Source organism: Aspergillus welwitschiae (assembly GCF_003344945.1).
Source record: "Aspergillus welwitschiae strain CBS 139.54b unplaced genomic scaffold BDQ94scaffold_32, whole genome shotgun sequence".
NCBI classification, from domain to species: domain Eukaryota; kingdom Fungi; phylum Ascomycota; class Eurotiomycetes; order Eurotiales; family Aspergillaceae; genus Aspergillus; species Aspergillus welwitschiae.
Genome location: NW_020798726.1, coordinates 131,631 through 150,794, shown reverse-complemented (window position 1 = coordinate 150,794; position 19,164 = coordinate 131,631). Strand labels below are relative to the sequence as shown.

General features: G+C 53.3%; 9 protein-coding genes and 1 non-coding gene across 10 annotated transcripts; 4 read left to right on the top strand and 6 right to left on the bottom strand.

The window, feature by feature from the left end:
- The first annotated feature begins 96 nt into the window (after positions 1–96).
- On the top strand, positions 97–2,485 carry BDQ94DRAFT_78570 (WD40 repeat domain-containing protein). Its single transcript, XM_026776545.1, has 4 exons — positions 97–491; positions 560–1,048; positions 1,102–1,957; positions 2,022–2,485. Exons 1-4 carry the CDS (start codon positions 159–161, stop codon positions 2,171–2,173), a joined length of 1,830 nt encoding a protein of 609 aa, XP_026623073.1. The 5' UTR covers positions 97–158; the 3' UTR covers positions 2,174–2,485.
- BDQ94DRAFT_78567 (uncharacterized protein) lies at positions 2,370–3,432 on the bottom strand. Its single transcript, XM_026776544.1, has 5 exons — positions 2,962–3,432; positions 2,849–2,860; positions 2,743–2,763; positions 2,655–2,666; positions 2,370–2,525 (listed from the first exon to the last, which is right to left on the bottom strand). The coding sequence occupies exons 1-5, from the start codon at positions 3,319–3,321 to the stop codon at positions 2,514–2,516; spliced, it is 417 nt and encodes a 138-aa protein (XP_026623072.1). The 5' UTR covers positions 3,322–3,432; the 3' UTR covers positions 2,370–2,513.
- Positions 3,433–3,858: 426 nt separating this feature from the next.
- Positions 3,859–6,036, bottom strand: BDQ94DRAFT_78548 (putative hexokinase Kxk). Its single transcript, XM_026776543.1, has 5 exons — positions 5,812–6,036; positions 5,599–5,721; positions 5,492–5,517; positions 4,995–5,402; positions 3,859–4,932 (listed from the first exon to the last, which is right to left on the bottom strand). The coding sequence occupies exons 1-5, from the start codon at positions 5,849–5,851 to the stop codon at positions 4,057–4,059; spliced, it is 1,473 nt and encodes a 490-aa protein (XP_026623071.1). The 5' UTR covers positions 5,852–6,036; the 3' UTR covers positions 3,859–4,056.
- Positions 6,037–6,571: 535 nt separating this feature from the next.
- Positions 6,572–8,060, bottom strand: BDQ94DRAFT_78546 (SIR2 family NAD-dependent protein deacylase). Its single transcript, XM_026776542.1, has 2 exons — positions 7,779–8,060; positions 6,572–7,666 (listed from the first exon to the last, which is right to left on the bottom strand). Exons 1-2 carry the CDS (start codon positions 7,899–7,901, stop codon positions 6,653–6,655), a joined length of 1,137 nt encoding a protein of 378 aa, XP_026623070.1. The 5' UTR covers positions 7,902–8,060; the 3' UTR covers positions 6,572–6,652.
- A 415-nt stretch (positions 8,061–8,475) lies between these two features.
- On the top strand, positions 8,476–10,993 carry BDQ94DRAFT_173282 (Golgi transport complex subunit COG4; the record flags this gene model as incomplete). Its single annotated transcript, XM_026772116.1, has 2 exons — positions 8,476–9,666; positions 9,716–10,993. 2 exons carry the CDS (start codon positions 8,476–8,478, stop codon positions 10,991–10,993), a joined length of 2,469 nt encoding a protein of 822 aa, XP_026623069.1.
- A 727-nt stretch (positions 10,994–11,720) lies between these two features.
- BDQ94DRAFT_149447 (ammonium transporter) lies at positions 11,721–14,350 on the bottom strand. Its single transcript, XM_026767384.1, has 4 exons — positions 13,779–14,350; positions 13,388–13,719; positions 12,738–13,329; positions 11,721–12,681 (listed from the first exon to the last, which is right to left on the bottom strand). The coding sequence occupies exons 1-4, from the start codon at positions 13,885–13,887 to the stop codon at positions 12,038–12,040; spliced, it is 1,677 nt and encodes a 558-aa protein (XP_026623068.1). The 5' UTR covers positions 13,888–14,350; the 3' UTR covers positions 11,721–12,037.
- Positions 14,351–14,786, top strand: BDQ94DRAFT_149446 (uncharacterized protein). Its single transcript, XM_026767383.1, has one exon. It carries the CDS (start codon positions 14,419–14,421, stop codon positions 14,701–14,703), a length of 285 nt encoding a protein of 94 aa, XP_026623067.1. The 5' UTR covers positions 14,351–14,418; the 3' UTR covers positions 14,704–14,786.
- BDQ94DRAFT_149445 (uncharacterized protein) lies at positions 14,782–15,862 on the bottom strand. The gene has a single exon (XM_026767382.1). It carries the CDS (start codon positions 15,483–15,485, stop codon positions 15,120–15,122), a length of 366 nt encoding a protein of 121 aa, XP_026623066.1. The 5' UTR covers positions 15,486–15,862; the 3' UTR covers positions 14,782–15,119.
- A 21-nt stretch (positions 15,863–15,883) lies between these two features.
- On the bottom strand, positions 15,884–17,217 carry BDQ94DRAFT_149443 (uncharacterized protein). Its single transcript, XM_026767381.1, has 2 exons — positions 17,099–17,217; positions 15,884–17,044 (listed from the first exon to the last, which is right to left on the bottom strand). The coding sequence occupies exon 2, from the start codon at positions 16,955–16,957 to the stop codon at positions 16,634–16,636; it is 324 nt and encodes a 107-aa protein (XP_026623065.1). The 5' UTR covers positions 16,958–17,044; positions 17,099–17,217; the 3' UTR covers positions 15,884–16,633.
- Positions 17,218–19,086: 1,869 nt separating this feature from the next.
- Positions 19,087–19,158, top strand: BDQ94DRAFT_t214. Its single transcript has one exon. It is a non-coding gene; the product is annotated as a tRNA-Arg (tRNA).
- Positions 19,159–19,164: the final 6 nt, after the last annotated feature.

Here is a 19,164-nt window from a genome sequence, read left to right as displayed (position 1 = left end):
ACAATGTACCGCAGTGACCGCACCCCTCACCGCCCACATCTGCCGGCCGCCGAAGAAAATTATTGTCGGCTTCGCTTTCTGCGATATACACCACCCCCTCTATCCACCCATTCAATTCTCTTCTAAACTCTGATCAATCAGAGAATACCTATCTCACAATGCCGAAGGCGGCCGTTAAGCAAAAGTCTCGCCAGAAGGTCAAAACGGCCGCGCGCTCCCCCTTCGAACCAGGCCAACCCATTCGCGAAGCCAGCGACATCGACATGTCCGACGATGAAACGAGCTCCGACGAGTCTTCGGTGCCGGAGAAGGACGATGCCGAGAGGAAGCTTGAGGCGTTGCTCTTCGGCGACGATGAGGGATTTCTTGGCGCGTTGAAGAACCAGAAGGATCGCAGTTTAGTACTTGCGGGTCAGAGTAGCGATGAGGAGTCTGCGGAGGAGGGAGACGAGGATGAGGTGAAGGATCTGTCGCAGATGGATGATGCTGATGTTTGTTCTATCTTTTCTTCTCTTTTTTTCCGTAACTCTGCTGGATGCTAACGAATGGGCTGTGGTAGCTTTTCTTCCTTGATTCTGGCGCCGGACCGGTTTCTACGGACCTCAGCGAGGCGGCGCCCGCCGTGCCGTCGGATGAAGAGGGCAGTGAGGAGGAGTCCGGCATGCCTGCGCTGTGGCATGATAGTGACGATGAGCGCATTACGATCTCCTTGGCGAGCCACCAGAGATTGAGGAAGCTGCGTGTTGCGGAATCGGAGGATGTCATTAGCGGAAAGGAGTATATTCGGCGCCTGCGCAGACAGTACTTGCAATTGAACCCGATGCCCGACTGGGCCAACCCGGAGAAGCAGCAACAGAAGGACGATTCTGATGCGGACGAGATGGATACGGATGATGAGGAGCCGACGTCCACGCAGCCGCTGGCTAAGTTGCTCCAGAACGCTACGGACCTTGTCAACGTGGAGGAAAAGACGTCTGGCGGCCGCAGAAAGATGCGCCAGGAGGTTGTGGATATCCAGCGTCTCAAGGACGTTGGCAAAGACCAGCCGGTATGTTTTCTGTTGCTAGGTTGCGCGTCACTTCAAACTAACATAGTATACAGTCCTCGGTCGATTCGCTCATGTTCCACCCCAACTACCCGCTGCTCCTCTCCTCCGGACCTGCAGCCACACTCTTCCTCCACCACATCTCCCCCTCCTCCCCGGCTCCTAACCCGCTCCTCACCTCGTTCCACATCCGCAACACCCCCATCCACACCTCGGCCTTCCACCCGCCGTCCGGCAACCGCATCTTCGCCTCCGGCCGTCGCCGCTACTTCCACATTTGGGACCTGGAGACCGGCAAGGTGGACAAAGTCAACGGCACCGCCGACCGTAAAGAGGAGCAAAAGTCCATGGAACGATTCAAGCTCTCCCCCTGTGGCCGCTACGTCGGTCTGGTCGGCACCTCCCGCAAGGGCGGCGGTCTTATCAACATCCTGGACTCCGGCACAGCGCAGTGGATCGCGCAGGTGCGCGTGGACGGCCGCGGCGGCGTGGCTGATTTCGCCTGGTGGAGCGACGGCGAGGGTCTAACAGTGGCTAGCAAGAACGGTGAAGTGTCCGAATGGGACGGCCGTCTCAACCGGGTCGTCGCGCGCTGGATGGACGCCGGTGCCGTTGGCACGACGGTGCTCAGTCTGGGTGGTCGGTCCGGCCGCACTCAGCTGGGCGGGGACCGCTGGGTAGCGATTGGCAGTTCCAGTGGTGTGGTCAACGTGTATGATCGTCGCGAATGGGCTGCGGCGTACGCGGCGCAGGGCGAAGACGTCGAGGCTGGTCAGGCGGCGATTCCTCGTAACCCGGAGCCGGTTCGGGCGCTCGATCAACTCACGACGCCGATCAGCCACTTGGTCTTTGCGCCGGATGGACAGTTCTTCGTTATGGCGAGTCGGTGGAAGCGCGATGCGTTGAGAATGGGTGAGCCTCATCCCCTAACTTCCCTGATTATAGACTGTGTAGAAAGAATGCTGACGATAGACAGTTCACCTCCCCACATGCACGGTGTACCGCAATTGGCCGACGTCGAATACGCCTCTGGGTCGCATCTCGTCGGTGGCTATCTCGCCCAACTCGGAGCAGTTGGCTGTGGGTAATGAGCAGGGACGGATCAGGTTGTGGGAGATTAGGGGGTGATTAATTATTCCTACTTGGTACTTTACAGTAGCCATAAAAGTTATATACTGCATATTACGTGGAGTTAGTGTAGAGTAGAATACCAGTGCAGATTCATTCAATCATATTGATGGCATGTTATGTGACGTGTAACAGATACATACGAGCGAGCCCTAAATAAGCAACCATATCCAAGCAAACAAGGTAAAAGCAGGCAAAGTAACCTATGAACACCTCCGTCACTCTCCGCATAATCTCATCAGAAAATAATCGTCAATTGAACAAGATAGGAAGATAGAACCGAGATAGAAACGTCAGAAGACGGTGTGTAGAAGCAGACTGCCCGTGTTGATCAATCAATTTACCGCAGACCCTATACCATTAACGAGTAGTCAGTACACCATTCTCATATAATAAATACCAACCATACTCCTTTCCTCCTCTCTCTGTCTCCTTCTTGTAAGGACAAAACAAAGACAATATAAAGACTGGGAGAACTAACCAATCCACCGAGCTATACCACCAAACAACAGTTAGCCATCCATACCCCACAAGACAAAAAAGTAACCAAGCAGATGAAAGATACATACCAATCCCAAAATCCCCGACAACTAATCCCCCAAAACAAAAACCCCTCGTTAGCATTTACCCTTTTTCAACGCAATCCTCAACAGGAAGGACACCGGTGATACTTACGAAATCAAGCGGCTGCACAAGTCACACTCATTAGCACCCATCCACATACACATACACAATGAATAGTCAGACACAGAGAAGTTGGAGGGTAGGGGGGAAGGGTATATACATACATCACTATTATCCTTGTCCCCTTGACCATCATCACCCCCCTTGGGATCCTCCTTTCCATATCCATCATCACCATAATCTTCGTAGTCACCATCGTCGTGACCACCATCATCATCATCGTAATCATCATCGTCATCACCCTCATTACTCGTCTCATACTGCGCCGAGGCACCCGACGCAGACGCAGAGGCACTAGCCGACGCCCGAGAACTAGGTGTAGCCGATGCTGCGGCGTTGGGGGTGTGCATTGCTGCTGTTGCGGGTGTCGCTGGGGCGAGGTCTCGGTTCTCTATGATGGGCTTGGCTGCGGCGAGGGCTGTAGTGGCCCAGAGGGTTGTTGTTAGGAGGGTATCGAGTCTCATGGTTGGGAGATACTGTGTATGCTAGGTAGAGTAGTGGATGGAGGGGGTTTGGTAGGGAGTAAGTAGTGAGTGAGTGAGGGACTTCAATGGTAGTATGAGAAGAAAGATGAGGGAAAGAGGGAAGGGATAGGGTAGGGTTGGGTAGGGTAGATAGAGCAAATATTTATATCATCATCATATGTCATCTAGGACTAACAAAGTGTAAACACACTGTTGCTGGTACGTATCTACAAGGTTCATCCATGATGGTTCCTGCATGATACATGCAAGGATTCATGGGGATGTGCATTCCGACCCAGTTCCAGGTGAAATCAGTTGTCGGGTTATTTCTTTTCTGTCCACGAGATTCAAGCATTCTTCGTCTATCCCGCTAGGAATGTTTTATCGGGATCCCCATTCTTCCTGTGCAACCAAATCAACACTGGCCAGCTGAGTGACCGTGCACATTCTTTCTTTTTTGCCTTCCGCTTGCATTGCTCAGGGCTTGTTTGCTGCGGGGTTTTGTGTCTACAGGATGGTAGTGTGGCAGGTCTAGTCGATAGGAACAAGAGAGTTACACATTCACTGGCTTACGGCTTACTTTTTAATCAGTACAAGGATTGCTCCAGACCAGACCAGGCCGGGCCAATTCTTCATAACAACTGTAATCGATTATTTTCATTCCGTCCACCGCCGTCTCAACACCAGAGAATAAAATATCACACCAAAGAATTCATATTTATGTGCGCCAGGTCATTATAGCAGGGTCTTCATGTCAGCCATGTTTCGGATACCGGCCAGGTTGCCGGCCTTGACCCGCTTCAGGGTCAGCGCCGCAATCAGCGCAGCTCCCACACCAGATCCATCCTCGGCCGCCATGATGGTCACCTTGTCCTGCTCCTCCGGAGCCCAGTCCAGGATCTCGCGCAGAGCCTTGGCTCCGCGCGCCTTGAAGTGAGGGTACTTGGTGAAGACGGAGCCGTCGGCACCAACGTGGCACGAGTCGATCTTCTTCTTCGTGCAAATGGCGGCAACACCGCAGGCCGACAGGCGAGCGGCACGCGTACCGATCAGCTCGGCCAGGCGGCGGATCATCTCCAGCTCCGCCGGGGTGGCCTTGATGTTGAGCTCGCGCTCCATGAGCTCCTCGGTCTCCTCCAGGTTCTCGTAGGGGTCCTCCTCGATGGCTGCCAGGAAGGAGGCATCCAGGATGTAGGGCTTGCGCAGCTTGGTGGTGTCCTGGCCGTTGAAGATGAGGCCGGGGCGGTTCTCCACCAGGTCCATCAGGGCCAGACGGAAGATCTCACCCAGGTACAGACCAGCGGTCATCTTCTCGAAGGCCTGCTGACCGGGACGGGGGGAGTCGCGGTCGATGATGTGGTCGTACTTGGTCAGAGGCAGCACGATGTGCTCGTTGTCGAAAGCACCGTACTCGCAGTTGATGGCCACGGGCATATCGGCGGGCAGGTTCATGTGAGCCAGCTTGGGGATGGAGCCGGCGTTCTCCATGTAGGCGGCGTTGACACCGGTACCGAAGATGCAGCCGATCTTCATGTCGGAGTCGGTGTAAGAAGAGGCGATGAGGGTTCCGGTGGTGTCGTTGATCAGTGCAGCCACCTTGATGGGCAGGCCCTAGAGAGACATACCAGATTAGCTCGGGTTACACATCATGGGGGGTGAGGGGATCGACGTACGCGCTTCTGCAGGATGGCCTCCAACGGCGGGACGACGTCGTGGCCCTCGACACCATCAATGTCGAAACCCTTGGTCCAGCGCTGCAGGACACCGTGGTCGATGTAGTCCTGGGTGGCGGGGTAGGAGAAGGTGAAACCCAGGGGCAGCTTGGAGATCTTCTCGTTCTCGTGGTGGGACTCGATGAATTGCTGCAGGCAGTCGGCGATGTATTCCCACAGCTCCTCGGCGGTACCGGTCTTCAATTCCTCGGGCATGCGGTACTTGGACTGGGTGATGTCGAAGGCACCCTTCTCCTGGGTCAGGGTGATCTCACAAACACGCAGGTTGGTGCCACCCATGTCGAGGGCGAGGAAAGTACCCTGTTCGTCGCCATCGGGGAATCCCAGAACCCAGGTGACGTTCATAGGCTGAGAGGGGAAGAGAAGCGTTAGTCGGGAACGGAGGAAATAAAAACGAATTGAGTCGAATGCCGCATTGCGAGAGCCAAAGCACTTACGATGTTTCCACCCTCGACAGAGAGACCTATTGCATGGAAGAAAGAGAGTCAGTCGGAGTGATGCATTCCGGGCCGCATTGGAAGCGGGTAAAGTGTGGAAGACGCACCCTTTTCCAATTCCTTGACAAAGTGGTTGACAATCTGCTTGAGCTTGGAGCGGTCGACGGTGAATTGGTCCTCGAAGTCCTTGATCTGCTGCAAGAGGTTCTGGGGAACATCGGCCATGGAACCTGGAGAAGCACGAGGGAAGCCATCGGGTCAGCGATCGGCATCCCGAGAAATGGAGGGGGGAAGTGGGAGGAGGAGAGCTATGAGTTTACCCTTGCGGGAGGGGGGACGCTTAGGACCGATTCCAACCATGATGACGGTGAATAGATATTAGATGGAGAAAGAGGTAGTAGAGAAGGATAGTTGATCAAAAAGAAGAATGTAGAGAAGTCAAGGAGAAGATGGAGCAGAGAGAGTTAGAATTAGAAACCGGGATGAAAGAAGATCGAGGGGGAGTGACGTGGGGCAGCAGCAGAATCATAAGCGTGGAAGCAAACAATAATAATAATAATAATAGTTAACTAAAGTTGGGCCCCGCAGTGGAGGGGGAGGGATCGCCTTCACCGGTTGTTGCTTTGGGTGTCTCGCCGCTTCATGTCTTGTCCTCTTGCATCAAAGTATCTCGAGAGTTTAAGTACTTTGTAGTCCAGGCTCTACGTGTCAGTGTCTAGATAAGTATAGCATGAAGCTAAGAGCTGTCATGTCGTTTGCGGGAGACATTTTGCTGCGGAAGAATGTCATGTATGCACTCTGTACTGCTTGCTTCCTCATCCCGCATTCTTTACTCTTTCACATTGATCAATTGATTCATCCGTCACTATTTAACCTCCTCTCTTCTTTTGTTTATTATCATCAATCAACAACAAGTTTGACTACAAACATCATGTGTATCATTATCCTATATCCATCCCAATTAATTTATTCTTTTGCTTTCCCCCCCTTATCATCTTGACTCCCGTCGAAATCCCAAGAAGCTCCAGGAACCGACTATCTCCCTGGTCTTTCGTCCACTCAGAATCCCCTCCGTTCCAGCCACCCAACGCCATCTCGCCCGGACCTTTCCCATCCATTCCATCCTCATCTCGTCCATGTGATCGCTCTTACTTTTTCTCTTCACCTCCCTTCCTGCATTCGCGCCAGATGCGGGAAGACATGAGCCAATCCCCCAATCCGGTCGTTCTCCTCCTCGGCTTGCTTCTCCTTCCTACCCGCTGCATCCGCGTGCGTGCCCGACTGTCGCTCCAGATGCTGCCGCACTCGCTGCTGGTACGCCTGCGAGATTCCCAGCGTGCGATCAACCTCCTCCGTGAGCCGGTCCACTTCATCTTGCAGCCGCTCCTCCCGGGTTTGTGGGGATGCATTCTCCGCCGCCCGTACGGCCGGGTCCGGGTTCGTCCTCTCCCACAGCTCCTCTAACTCCTCCCCCCAGCCCAGCGCCCGTGCCAATCGCCTCACCCCAGTGTCGCAATCACCCAGCACCAGGACATCGTCCGGGCGGGATCCCAGCCCGCCCACTCGCTCCATGTTGATCAGCACGCGGGGTACTCCATCACTAACGAATGCGGGCAGACTGGCAAACGGCTGCACTTGTAGACTGGTTCCCATAACAATGCACAAGTCCGCCTGCTCGGGAAGGTCCCGGTTGTCGAAAAAGTCAGCCGGCAGCGACTCTCCGAAGAAGACAATGTCGGGCTTCACCAGCCCCTTGCACTGAGTACAGTACGGGACCTTTCCCTTAGTGATAGCCTTTTTCATCAAGTCCTCGGGGTATTCCGCCTTGCAGTCGATGCAATGCTGTGTCGCGAAGCTTCCATGGGCCTCGACGATCTTATCACCCGGTACCCCAGCCAGCCGCTCCAGACAGTCAATGTTCTGTGAGAAATGCTTCAATAGCATTCCCTTGTCGTAGAGCAGCTTGATGAACGAGTGTGCAATGGTGGGTCGGAACTGACCCGGGGCCAATTCCCGGGCCAGAGCGTAGAATGGGCGGGGATTCTGACGGAAGAAACTGATGTCGAAGACGGCTTCGGGATCGGGCAGGTCCAAATGGGCGAGATTCGAGTAGATGCCGGTATCTGGCGACCGGAAATCGGGAATTCCGGCCGAAGTACTAATGCCAGCTCCGACCTATACATATAATTGTCTGTTAGCTATACCCCCATCTATCTCAATCTTTGAGGATGTAGAATTCGATCTGACACGGTGCGGGGGAGGGGTAATCGGAGGGAAACATCCATACCATCACCACCACGCGCTTCACCGGTTTTTGCTTGACATATTTGGCAATCGCCTCGATGGTACGGGCCTCCAGCACCGACGGGGGGGTTTTCTCATCTATCAGGGTCGAAGATTCGTTGCCCATGGTGCGTGGCCGGCGACCTGTTCGGGGTCGGGCGTGCTGGTGTCGGGGTTTGCGGCGGCGACCTATGATGGCGGTATATGACCAGTCCCTGTCACCAAGAAGAAGGTGCTTGAAGTAAGGCGGTTCAACTGCTAGACAGAGGGTGAATCCGTCGAAATCGTGGAGAGAAAAGTGCGACTGGAAATCTGAAGATGACGTCGAATGCAGCAATCGGCAGAATTGCCTGTCCCCGTGGCGGCCTGAGGTATCTATATCTTATGTCCCGTGATTTCTATCCGTCTGAATCCATCTATCCCTTGCCATGTCAATTCTATAGTCAATGGTAAGAAAATGTCGTGAATATCAAGCAGCTCTCCAGCCTGTTCTCTCTTCCTCACACTTCATCTCCGTGGCCATCATTCTGAGGCACCTGCAGCACCTCAGGCAGCTTCCCGGCTGCTCACCGCCTGCGGGCCGAGTGCCAGATGGCCTTCCTCTTCCCTTCAATTGTTTATTATATCCCTCTATCTCACTGATTGATCAAACTGGGTTTATATCGCCGGCCCATCTCGCCCTTGTCTGATCTTCTCAGACAATGTCCAATTCCTCGGCCGGCGTGGCCAATGGCCATGCGGTGCCTCCCTCGCATCCCGCCCCCGACATCTTCAATGCCAGCTCCGTTGCCGAGATCAAGGCCACCTTGTCGCACCTGCACCACCAGGAGGCCTCCGTTACAGCTCGTCTGGACGCCCTTGTGGCCTCCCAGAAGGATTTCTCTCGCGAATTGGGCCGACTCGACTTACTCCGCGCCCATCTCGGCTCCCAGACCAGCACCACCCGTGCCATCAGCCATGGCATGCTGGCCGATGCCGCAACCACCGCCGATCGCATATCCAGCGCCGTCCGCCGCCTCGATCTAGAACAATCCCGCGTCAAGGCAACCCTGGAAGTGGTGGAACAGGTTTCGGAACTCAAAGCCTGTGTGCTGGGCGTCGCAGGCTCCATGGGTGCGCCGCAGGACTGGGAGACTGCTGCCAGCTATCTGAACCGGGCCTCCAAGATCCCCCCGGAGGTCGCGCAGGGGGCCTTTGCCGCGGAAATGGTGCCGACGGCCGAGGTGCCCGATCCACCGAATGTTACGCTTGATAACGCTGCCGAATCGCTCTGTGGCTTGTTCCTGCGCGAATTCGACAAGGCTGTTAAAGAGAACAACGGTGCCCGCATCACCCGCTTCTTCAAGCTCTTCCCCCTCATCGGTCGCTCCGAGGTGGGTCTGGATGTCTACGGCCGCTACGTCTGTCAAGGCGTGGCGGCGCGAGCTCGATCCAACCTCAATGCCGGCACAGGGGCTTCGCCAAGCAAGGACGGCTTCTTCTACGCCAATGCGCTGACCAAGCTGTTCGAACACATCGCCCAGATCATCGATGGTCACGGCGGCCTGGTGGAGCGTCACTACGGCCCGCGCAAGATGAATCGCGTTATTGAGCGTCTGCAGCTGGAGGCCGATGTTCAAGGTGGCATCATCCTGGACACTTGGAGCGACGAGCGGCATGTCGACCGAAAGCTTACCGACACCAAGTCCTACGCTTTCACTTTCCTCGTGCAGAGCTTCCTCCCTCCGCAGCGCAGCGGAACGCCCCGGTCCAACTCGCCTGCCGTACGGGATGCCGCTGCGGCCGATGATGAGGGCGTGGATATGAAGGAGATTGACGGGCTTCTCAACGAGATGGCCGTCATGCTTGGTCGCTGGTCCCTGTACTGCCGGTTCTTGGCCGACACCTGCAATGTAAGTTCTTGCCAACACCATTCTGATCGTCTTGACTGACCCAGCCCAGCCCCCGGAAGAGGGTGACAACCAAAAATTCGCCCTGCCGCAGTTCCTCCGGGAATCGACTCTAGCGAAGAAAATCAACGACCGCCTGGCCGCTCCGTTCAACACCATGACCACATTCTTCTTCCGCCGGTCGGTCGAGAAGGCGTTCCAGCTGGACGAACAGCCCTCTGGCCTGACCCTGAACCCGCAGAGACCGCTCAAATCCGAGCCGCCGCACATTACATCCGCCGTCGACGACATCATGTACATTGTCAACAAGGTCCTGCAGCAGTCTCTCGTCACATCGCAAATCTCCGTCGTCACCAGCGTTGTGCCCACGCTCTCACGCGTCCTCGGCTCCGACTTCATCGGCATGACGCAGCGCAAGATGCGTGACGAATGCTACCCCCGCGCCGTTGTCCAGGGCGGCCAACCCCCCGAGCAACTCGTCATCTCCTTCCTCGTCCTCATCAACAACCTTGACGTCGCCGTCGATTACGTTCGCCGCATCCTACAGAACCATACCGAGCCCAAAAAATCCATCGGCCCTGATGGCCAGCCCGAGGAAACCGACCCTCTGCGCTCGCTCTTCCCCGTCCCCGAGGAAGCCCGCCTCGCCACACAAACCCTCCAATCCCTCTCCGCCTCCTTCGAGTCCAAGGTCACCGACCTCCTGGCAGACGGCATCCAGGTCGTCTTCAATAACGTCATTAAACACCGTCTCCGCCCCATCCTCTCCGACGCCTTCCGCGACATCGAGTATCAACCCCGCGAAGACACCGACCCCACCCGCACCATCTACCACGACTACGACTCCGACGATCCGGACTACATGGCGGATGGCGCCGTCCCAGATGACGACGACCCTACCAGCCGCGCAGAACTCGTCCGTCCGCGCTTCGCCGCCGCCTGGACCGAGCTGCTCCTGCCCCTCAGCCGCATCCTCACCGCATCCGCCTTTGACCGTCTCCTCACCGTCACCATCGCCTACCTCTCTCGACTCCTGGAGAAGCGTCTCTGGTCTTACCACGGCCGTGTCAATGCCCTGGGCGCCACCCGCCTCGAACGCGATGTATCCGGGGTGGTCAGCGCTGCTGTCGACGTGGGTGGCACGCAAGCGGCACCAGGTCGGTACCGGCACCGGGAAGCGTTCACGCGGTGTCTGCAGATGGTCCTGGTCATGGGCATGGACGAAGATGAGTGGGAAGATGTCCTCCGTGGTGGAGAGACAGCTGAAGTGGTGGATAAATTGAGTCGCGAAGAGAGGATGAGAGTGAGAGGGATGGTGAGACGGGTGTAATCCCTCACTTTTCACTTTTTTCCATACTCCCTGTCTATCTATCTATCTATCTACTACTTTCTTCTCGGCAGAGAGTTAACTTTTTCCGTATTACCTTTCTACATCAACAATAACATTAGCGCCCCCACCTGACAGCGTCTTGTTAAAAAAATTTACATACGCATTCTTTTCTTTGTATATAGTATACATGCATACTACACATACCAAGCTATGTTCTATCAATTTTCACCGCTAAATTGCATGAGTATTTTGTTGGTTCATTCTCACAAAAATCACGCCATGGACTGTCGAGAATACGGATTTCTCGGGTGGGGTACTTAGGGCTAGATTATACATACTGCACACCACCCATATAATTAATCTAAGAGCCATGCGAACCATAAGTACATAATACACTCGTGGAAACATATCCTTATTTACTTACCTATTCATGTATTCCAGGATATAAGTGTGGTATTAATGTGTACGCTGCTCGGGGAAAGATTTAGTGTTCCTGATCACGAATTTGTATGTTTGTATAAGACACCTTATTGTTGCAAGGGCTTGTGTTTGGAGAGGTCCAGCACATGCATGCCGGGTGGTAACTAGGTAGTCTGTCTGTTTGTTACTGTGGGGTATGGGGTAGGATTTCCGGGGTAGGACCCTTGGGACGCGCAGTTAGCTGTCATTTACGTCAAATTGACCGATTTTCTAGGCATGTATATGTCCCTATAGTGCAGTTGTTATATGTTATGGATGAATCAATTGACTATCTATGCATGTGCTGGTATCACTCCATAGGCAAGATCTAGACACGTAAATAGTGAAGAAAAACAATAACCCCCCGCTTATAACCTAATATATACAATCCACCCAACAGGTAGATATACATAACCCGCGGGCTTCGTCCCTAAAAACGCCAAACCAAATCGCCGCCAAAATAATACATGTACAAAACAACAAATGGCTCAGCCGGGCTAATAAGAAAGGCATCGCTGGATATCACAGGATTGAAGAAAAGCACACAAAGACATTAAGAAGTTAGAAAAGATGAGGAGGTCCGGCTCAAGTCGTCACCTTCTCGTTGATTTGAGTCGTCGGGATAGGCTCTTCGACCGGCTCGGGTTCATGCGGCGCGTGGTGTTCTGCTACCTGTCGCGGCGCAGGTTGCATCTTCAGCTCCTGGATGCCCGAGTCACCCTCGCTGCAGCCACGGCTGTCCACACCAACCGGGGCGTGGCCGTCCAGCATCATCTCACTGTGCTCGCCAATTCCGTACCGCGCCGCGGCGGGAATCTGGTGGCCGTCTTCAAGCTGGTTGTGCTGCTGAGGGGTCCAGGCGAGGTAGTCACGGCGGACTTCGACGTAGTCGTAGGCGAATTCACCCAGCTGGTCATCGTCCATACCCAGCAGTTCGGCTTCTTCCGAGGCACGCAGTTTCAGACCGGGAATGGCGTTGATGGCATAGGCAATGATGGCGGACATGACGAATGAGTAGGCGCAGGTAGCGACGACATAGGCGATCTGAATATAGAGTTGCTTGTAGTTGTGGATCAGCCAGCCTCCCTGTCCTGATCCAGTGTTGACACCGTCCAGTCCAACAATCGAATCGTCCGCAAAGAGGGCGTTGAAGATAAGACCGACAATTCCCGCAACACCGTGTTCCGCGAACACATCCATCGAGTCGTCGATACGGATCCAGTATTTCACTGTAAACTCAGTCAGTGTTTGAACGGGATCACTGCCCAGCAAAAGCGTGACTTACCCTTGGTGGAGTAGTTGCAAACAATACCGGTCACAACGCCCAGGATCACACTAGCCCAGGGAGGAACGAAACCAGAAGCCGGAGTAGCCGCAACGAGGCCCGAGATGGTACCAGAGCACCAGCCGACCATGGACCACTTGCGAGCCAAGCGCCAATCGAGAAGAACCCAGGTCATGCCGGCGAAGGCAGCGGTCAAGTTAGAGTTCCAGCAAGCCATGGTGGCACGAAGGTTCGCTCCAAAAGCCGAGCCACCGTTGAATCCCAGCCATCCGAACCAAAGGAAGACAGTTCCCAGGAGAATGAGAGACACGTTGTGCGGGCGGAAGTTCAACATCATCCGCTCCTGGCGACGGCCCAAAACCATGGAGTAGGCAAGTGCCGACAGACCAGACCCGATCTCGACGGGACCGCCACCAGCGTAATCCAGGACTCCATATTTGTAGGCCCAACCGTTCGAGTTCCATGCCCAGCACGCCAGAGGACAGTACACAATCGTGGCCCAAATGAAGACGAACACCATTGCGGGGAGCATGCGTCCACGTTCCGCCACAGCTCCCATGATAATCGCTGCCGTAACTCCGCAGAATTGCATCTATTCCGGTCCTGTCAGCTATTGATTACAAAGGTCTCGATTGTCGATCGTAACATACCTCATAGAAAGCAAAGAGAAGGTTCGAAATCAGTGGAGAGCCCGGACTAGGATCGGCCAAGGTCTTCATCAAACCGAAGTTGCGCAGGTTGCCGATGTAGCCGTTGGTTGCGGTCGGAGAAAAGGCGAGAGAATAACCCCAGAAATACCATTGGAAGGTGACGACGGAGAACGAGGCCATACAAGCCCAGATCATACTCAGAGCTGACTTGCGGCGCGCGAGACCGGAGTAAAGGAAGGCCAGACCAGGAATCATAACCATCACCATGGCTGAGGACACGATGATGAATGCTTGGTCACCCGGTTGAAACCATTTGTTCAGATTTTCCGTTCCTAGCCAGCAGGTAAGTCATGGGGAAGCCAAAACGACCAACAAAAGCAGGGTAACTAACTGGAATCGCCACCGATTTCGTTGGTCGTGAGAGCCTCGTAGTCGGAGGGAGCGCCCGTCCAGTTGTAGGACGCATATTGCGGGATAAAGACGCCTGCTTTGTCCGACATGGTGAAAAAACAAAGACTATCGAAGGTAACACGAGGGATTGACGGGTCGAACTGTTCTTTTAACGGGCGTTTATGGAGTCACCACCGCCGAGGAATGTTCTCAGGCCGAGAACAGGCGGGTGGTGGATGTGGATGGTGTAGTTGGTGTGGGTGGCGGCGAGAACTGCAGAAGCGAGATCGGGATCGAGAATCGAAGACGGGAACTGGCGAAATAGAGTATCTGCAAGGGCGGAAAGGAGAAAGAGAGAAAGGGAGGTGACACAGAGTAGGAGGATTTGGGATAATTGGAATGGAGGAGAAGCGTGTATTAGGAGGAGAGAGAGAGAGGGACAGAGAGAGAGGGAGAGAGAGACCGGCAGCGGGAATGTAAGACGGAATGCCGTGAGGGAGAGAAAGAGAGGGAAAGGATGCTCTGCAGACTGTCGACTCCGCCGGATGTGGAGAAGGGAAAACCGCCACGGGGGGCGCGGAGGGCGTCGACTATATAAATAAGAGTGCGCTGACTTGAGGAATGAAGCAGGAAGAAGGCCGATGAGTGGAGCGGCCGGGCAGACAAGATTCTGGAAAGGCACCGGAGTGGGACCTCAAACCTGCGACGAGGTTGCGCTTTTACCAATTCGTCCCGATAGCAGCGATAATAGGTTGGTGTCAATGCCCAGGCAAGAAGCAGAAGAGAAAAAGTCCCTAAACTTTGCTCAAACGTTGGGCGCGGGTGGAGCACCTCGACCGACGATAATATCTATTAGTGATGACTTTGGGCGGGTGGATGATAAGTTGATATGCCCTCGAAACTCTTTTCAATTCATTCCAGATTAGCCTCGTGTGGGTGAGAATCTGAAGACAGAGAAATTAAAAGGGAAACAAAAAGTCTAAAATTCAAATCTCCAGTAAATAGTCAGGAAAAAAAAAAAAAAGGAAAAAGAAAAAAGAATAATGAGAAAATAATTTATCCTCTTTCCACCACGCGAGGGAGGCGCCAGAAAATAATCAAATCAAATCAAATAAAGATAAGTGAGAAAAAAAAGAAAAAGACCCAAATGGGAGGCCGCCGAGTCGGGCGAGAGATAAGGTGAAAAATCAAATGGCATAAAATAAACTCGGGCCCGACGATCATCCACCAGAACCCATTCAAAACCCACTGGTTGCGTTTCCTGGCGAACGGCGGAGGAATGGATGCTGGTGCTGCTGTTGGTGATGGGAGGAGGATAGACTTTTTCCTTGCTGCGTGTGCTTCACTTGTCAAAGTCGATAGATCGTGGGAAGCTCTTCACAACCATACACACATAGACATCAATTGTATTTCCCAGTTTCCTGACAATCATTTTCGTCTGCAGTGATTGCAAAGGTGAATTGCCTGTCTGGCCCTTGATTGGGTCCGTGGCAAAACTGCCGCCCTCGGCCAAGACCGCCGCCGATTGAGGAGGGACTGCAAGAAATTCCCAAATAAGTTCGGTGGCGAAACCTCCCGTCATATTTCCACTCTGATCCCGGTTGGGTCCTGGTATACTATCCTCGGTTAAGCCAGTTGGAATGATCTGTTTCATCATCATAAGCAGCAGCAGCAGCAGCAACATTAGCATCAGCATCAGCATCATCATCTACACTCAATTCATATCGGGTGTTCATTCAACACAAGGTTTCGTCATGTTCAAGTTCCAATGGACAGGGAAGGACGTCGGTCCAGGCCCCGACCCATTGAATCTGCAAACTCGTCCCAGGGGAGAGTGTTCGTATAGCCTCCCGGTTAGGTTCCATGCTGTTTCCCTGCTTGTATAGTAAGCTGTAATCCGCAGTATACGGTATGGTATATGGTATCATATGTGGTCGATGATGCCCACGCGACAGACAGTAAGTGGACTGTAAGACCGCATAGACCAGCTCAGCCCACCGCAGTGTCTGCTGCTTTCTGGATCATCATCTCTCCGCATGCAGAGAGGGAAAAAAAAAAAGGCAAAAAGAGTAGAGGAAGCACCAGCAATCCTGGGGGCGCGGGCTTGGGGCTTCTGTTTACTTTATGTATCTACTCGATATGCGCGCACGCGGAACTCCGACAGCTGGCTGTTTATCTATCACGCATACCTTCAAGCCCAATGATAACAGACTGAACACGTTCCAGAGCTACAGAGCGCATACTCGCGGCCTGGAGCCCTATCTGCTGCCGAGTTGGGCCGGCAAAGGAATGGGCAATCGGTTCCAGATTAGTAGATAGATAGGGATCATTGACCGTGTGTTTGATCTGGGCTCGAATTTGAGGCAGACAGGCAGAAAAGCAGGCAGGCAGGCACATGCTTGCACCCTGCTTCGTCTCACATGCAGAAATGCCTTTTTCATGTAAGGAAGAGTATGATCAACCACGGAAAGGATAAAACCAGTCCGATACATCATCCAAAAACAGAAATGAAAGGGATATCCTAGTTGACTACCCATCTATCTATCTTGACTCGGTATAGGTGTAAGTACTAAACTGCCAATTTGGAGCCAAGACGCAAACCACAAGATCTTCACGTTTCATGCTCAATCCATCCATCATCCATCCATCCGTATTCCCCACGACCAAGAAGCCTATTCCGTGGAAAACGGAAAACTCAAGGGAACCCACGAACCTGAGAGTTGAACCTTTCTTATCAGTTCCATTTTCTCTCAGCTCATCACCACTCCGAATCGATTGGACAGGAGGTCACGATAAGGGCAGCTGCACGCCACCTGCATCCGGGGTGGGTCCCGCTGGACCCCGATCCGGCCTAGCTCAGCCTCGAAAGGCTCCACCGCGCTGATAACGACGAAGCTTGGCCAATGATAGTCCGCTTGTCATTCCTGTTTCTCCCGATGTCCGCTCGGGAGTTTCAGGAATTGGGTAGGCCTGAAGCGGGCGGGCGGGCGTTCGAGGTTGGGTCGCGCAGTCGCCGGTTCGGAGGTTTGCTGGGTCTAGTCTAGTAGCAGTTAGATAGGTAGGAGATACGGGGACGGGATGAATGACTGGCGAGTCGGGGCTGCGTTTGCTTGGCTCTTGGCTCGGAGGATTCCGATGGTGAGGATGCCGCGGTGCGGTGTGTTGGTGCTTACCTCGCATTCTTAGAGATGAGTGAGTGTGGGGGGAAATAATAAAATACTTGGTGGTGTATAGTCTACTGCTTCTACTGGCTATTCAGATCGGAGGGTATGTCACTCTGCTTGCTTTCCCATACGATGATATCGTACTTACGTCTGACAGTCCCAGCCCCGGGCGGACAAATGGCATGCAAAAGCATGGCTAGTAGACTAGCAGTCGCGTGGGGTGGGACTACACTAGGCAACCCGAATTGCCTATCAGCACACCCGACAGAAGTCCCGAGTGATTCTACGGGAGATGATAGTAGATAGATCATCCTACATCGGACCTGTGCTCCCCCGGTGCTGATAACACCGTTACCCAATCCGGTCTAGCAGGAGTTCATAAGTAGATGTTATCCCCAGTGCCCAGTTCAGGGGGAAGTAGAACGAGATAAGAGACACAGTAGATAGGGACTACACTAGTACCTGGTACCTATCTTTAGTTTCTTTTAGAATGAGGATTCCTTCCATGTGCTCGATCTGATGTCCCCATATAACTAACCTAACCCCGTCTCCGCTGCACTAGCTCCCTTATCTCTGGAGTTTCTTGTCGAGTAAGGTGATAGTATTCTCTATCAGGTGGGTTGGATGTTACTGCATATCGTGTGACTAAACTGGTTGCTGATCGTTGACTCCTTACTAGTTCCTGCGTCTTAGTCTTAATGATGCTTATTTGGACTACTCCTTTTGTGGGGGCTCTATACTCACTGCGTGTGTGGCCATGTATGACCTTATCCATCACAGACGTCACAGACATGCCATAAACATGGCACAATAAACCGTGTGTATGCCACGAGTGAAAGACCGAGTGCTACAATGACATGAAAATAAACTACACATCCATGTCGACCACGTGCCCTCACAGACCCTTGGGGAACCACAGCATCGGGTCCCGGTCCATGCCACGGGGCAAGCTACAACGATGATCGACTGAGGGGACCAGAGAGGGGTCGGACTGTGGACGATGAGCCCATCACTGGAGCTAAAATCGTCAACGGTCACGGGCGCGCGCCAATCATGATTTTTCCTGTCGCCTGTTTGTTGCAAGGACCAATGGCCAGGCGCCATTACCTAACATTTATTGTCCAGACAGCCCTAATTCGACGTCTGCTGCAGATGCACGGTCATGAGTCCGTCCCAGATCATTCTTTCGATCCGGAGAATGTACTGCTTCCGGAGATCCATTAGACATGGGGGATCACGGGCCGGGCCAATCGCCCCTTGCGGATTAATTCTGCGATCTGGGCTCGGGTTGAGCATACCGAGGCGACGGGAACGGATGTTGTTGCCGCTGGTATGCTGTTCCGGTTGGTGATGGGCCGTAATGGGAGTGACCACCCTATTCTTAAGTACTTGCCACGGCTTTTTTTTTCTGCTGGATTGCAGTGCTTGTTGAGAAGCGTCTTCGCTTTGACATGCTGGGCACTTGAGCCTTAATTGAATGTCGGCGTTGAAACCAGGCCTCTTCCTACTTCGGCCCCGACCTTTCGGGATCCCGGTGTTTCATGCGCCCGTTCTTCGAGAAGCCTACATGATTTCGGTTCTTCATAATATTTTCCTGGTTCTAAACCGACATGTCGTATCCTTGGATATGATACCTCAGTTGGTGTGCTTCTCTCTGCAGTTGACCGCTGCAAGCTGATGAGGAATCCGGGAGCTAAATCACGTCAGCCACCTGACCTATATGAGCTCGACTTTTGGAGCTTCTTGTTCACGATATCCGAGTAGGTCTCTGTGTTGGTTCACTGGTACCTGAATTACTTATCTGAGACATATCGGTGCCACGGTGTCGGGCCTCTCAACCCCCTGCCACCCGGTTTACGGCAATGTCTAGATATATATATGTAGTTGTAGTGTCAGTCGAAACCACCCAATGACATTTATGGTTTTATCGATGTATGATAGTACGCAGTTAAATACCTAGTAATTTGAATTGACCGAGTCTCGATTTCTATATTGTTCGCTAGGACACAAGCTATGACATGCATATGGAGTATTGTTGACTTGATTTAGACCAGCGATTGTATACAGTAGACTAGTGGAAGCGAGGGGGATTGCTGTATTATCATAGGCTTATAGATTGTAATACTAACTAGTGATTCAACAGTTGGCCTGCTGGCCCAATGGTAAGGCGCTTGACTACGGATCAAGAGATTGCAGGTTCGAGTCCTGCGTAGGTCATTCTTT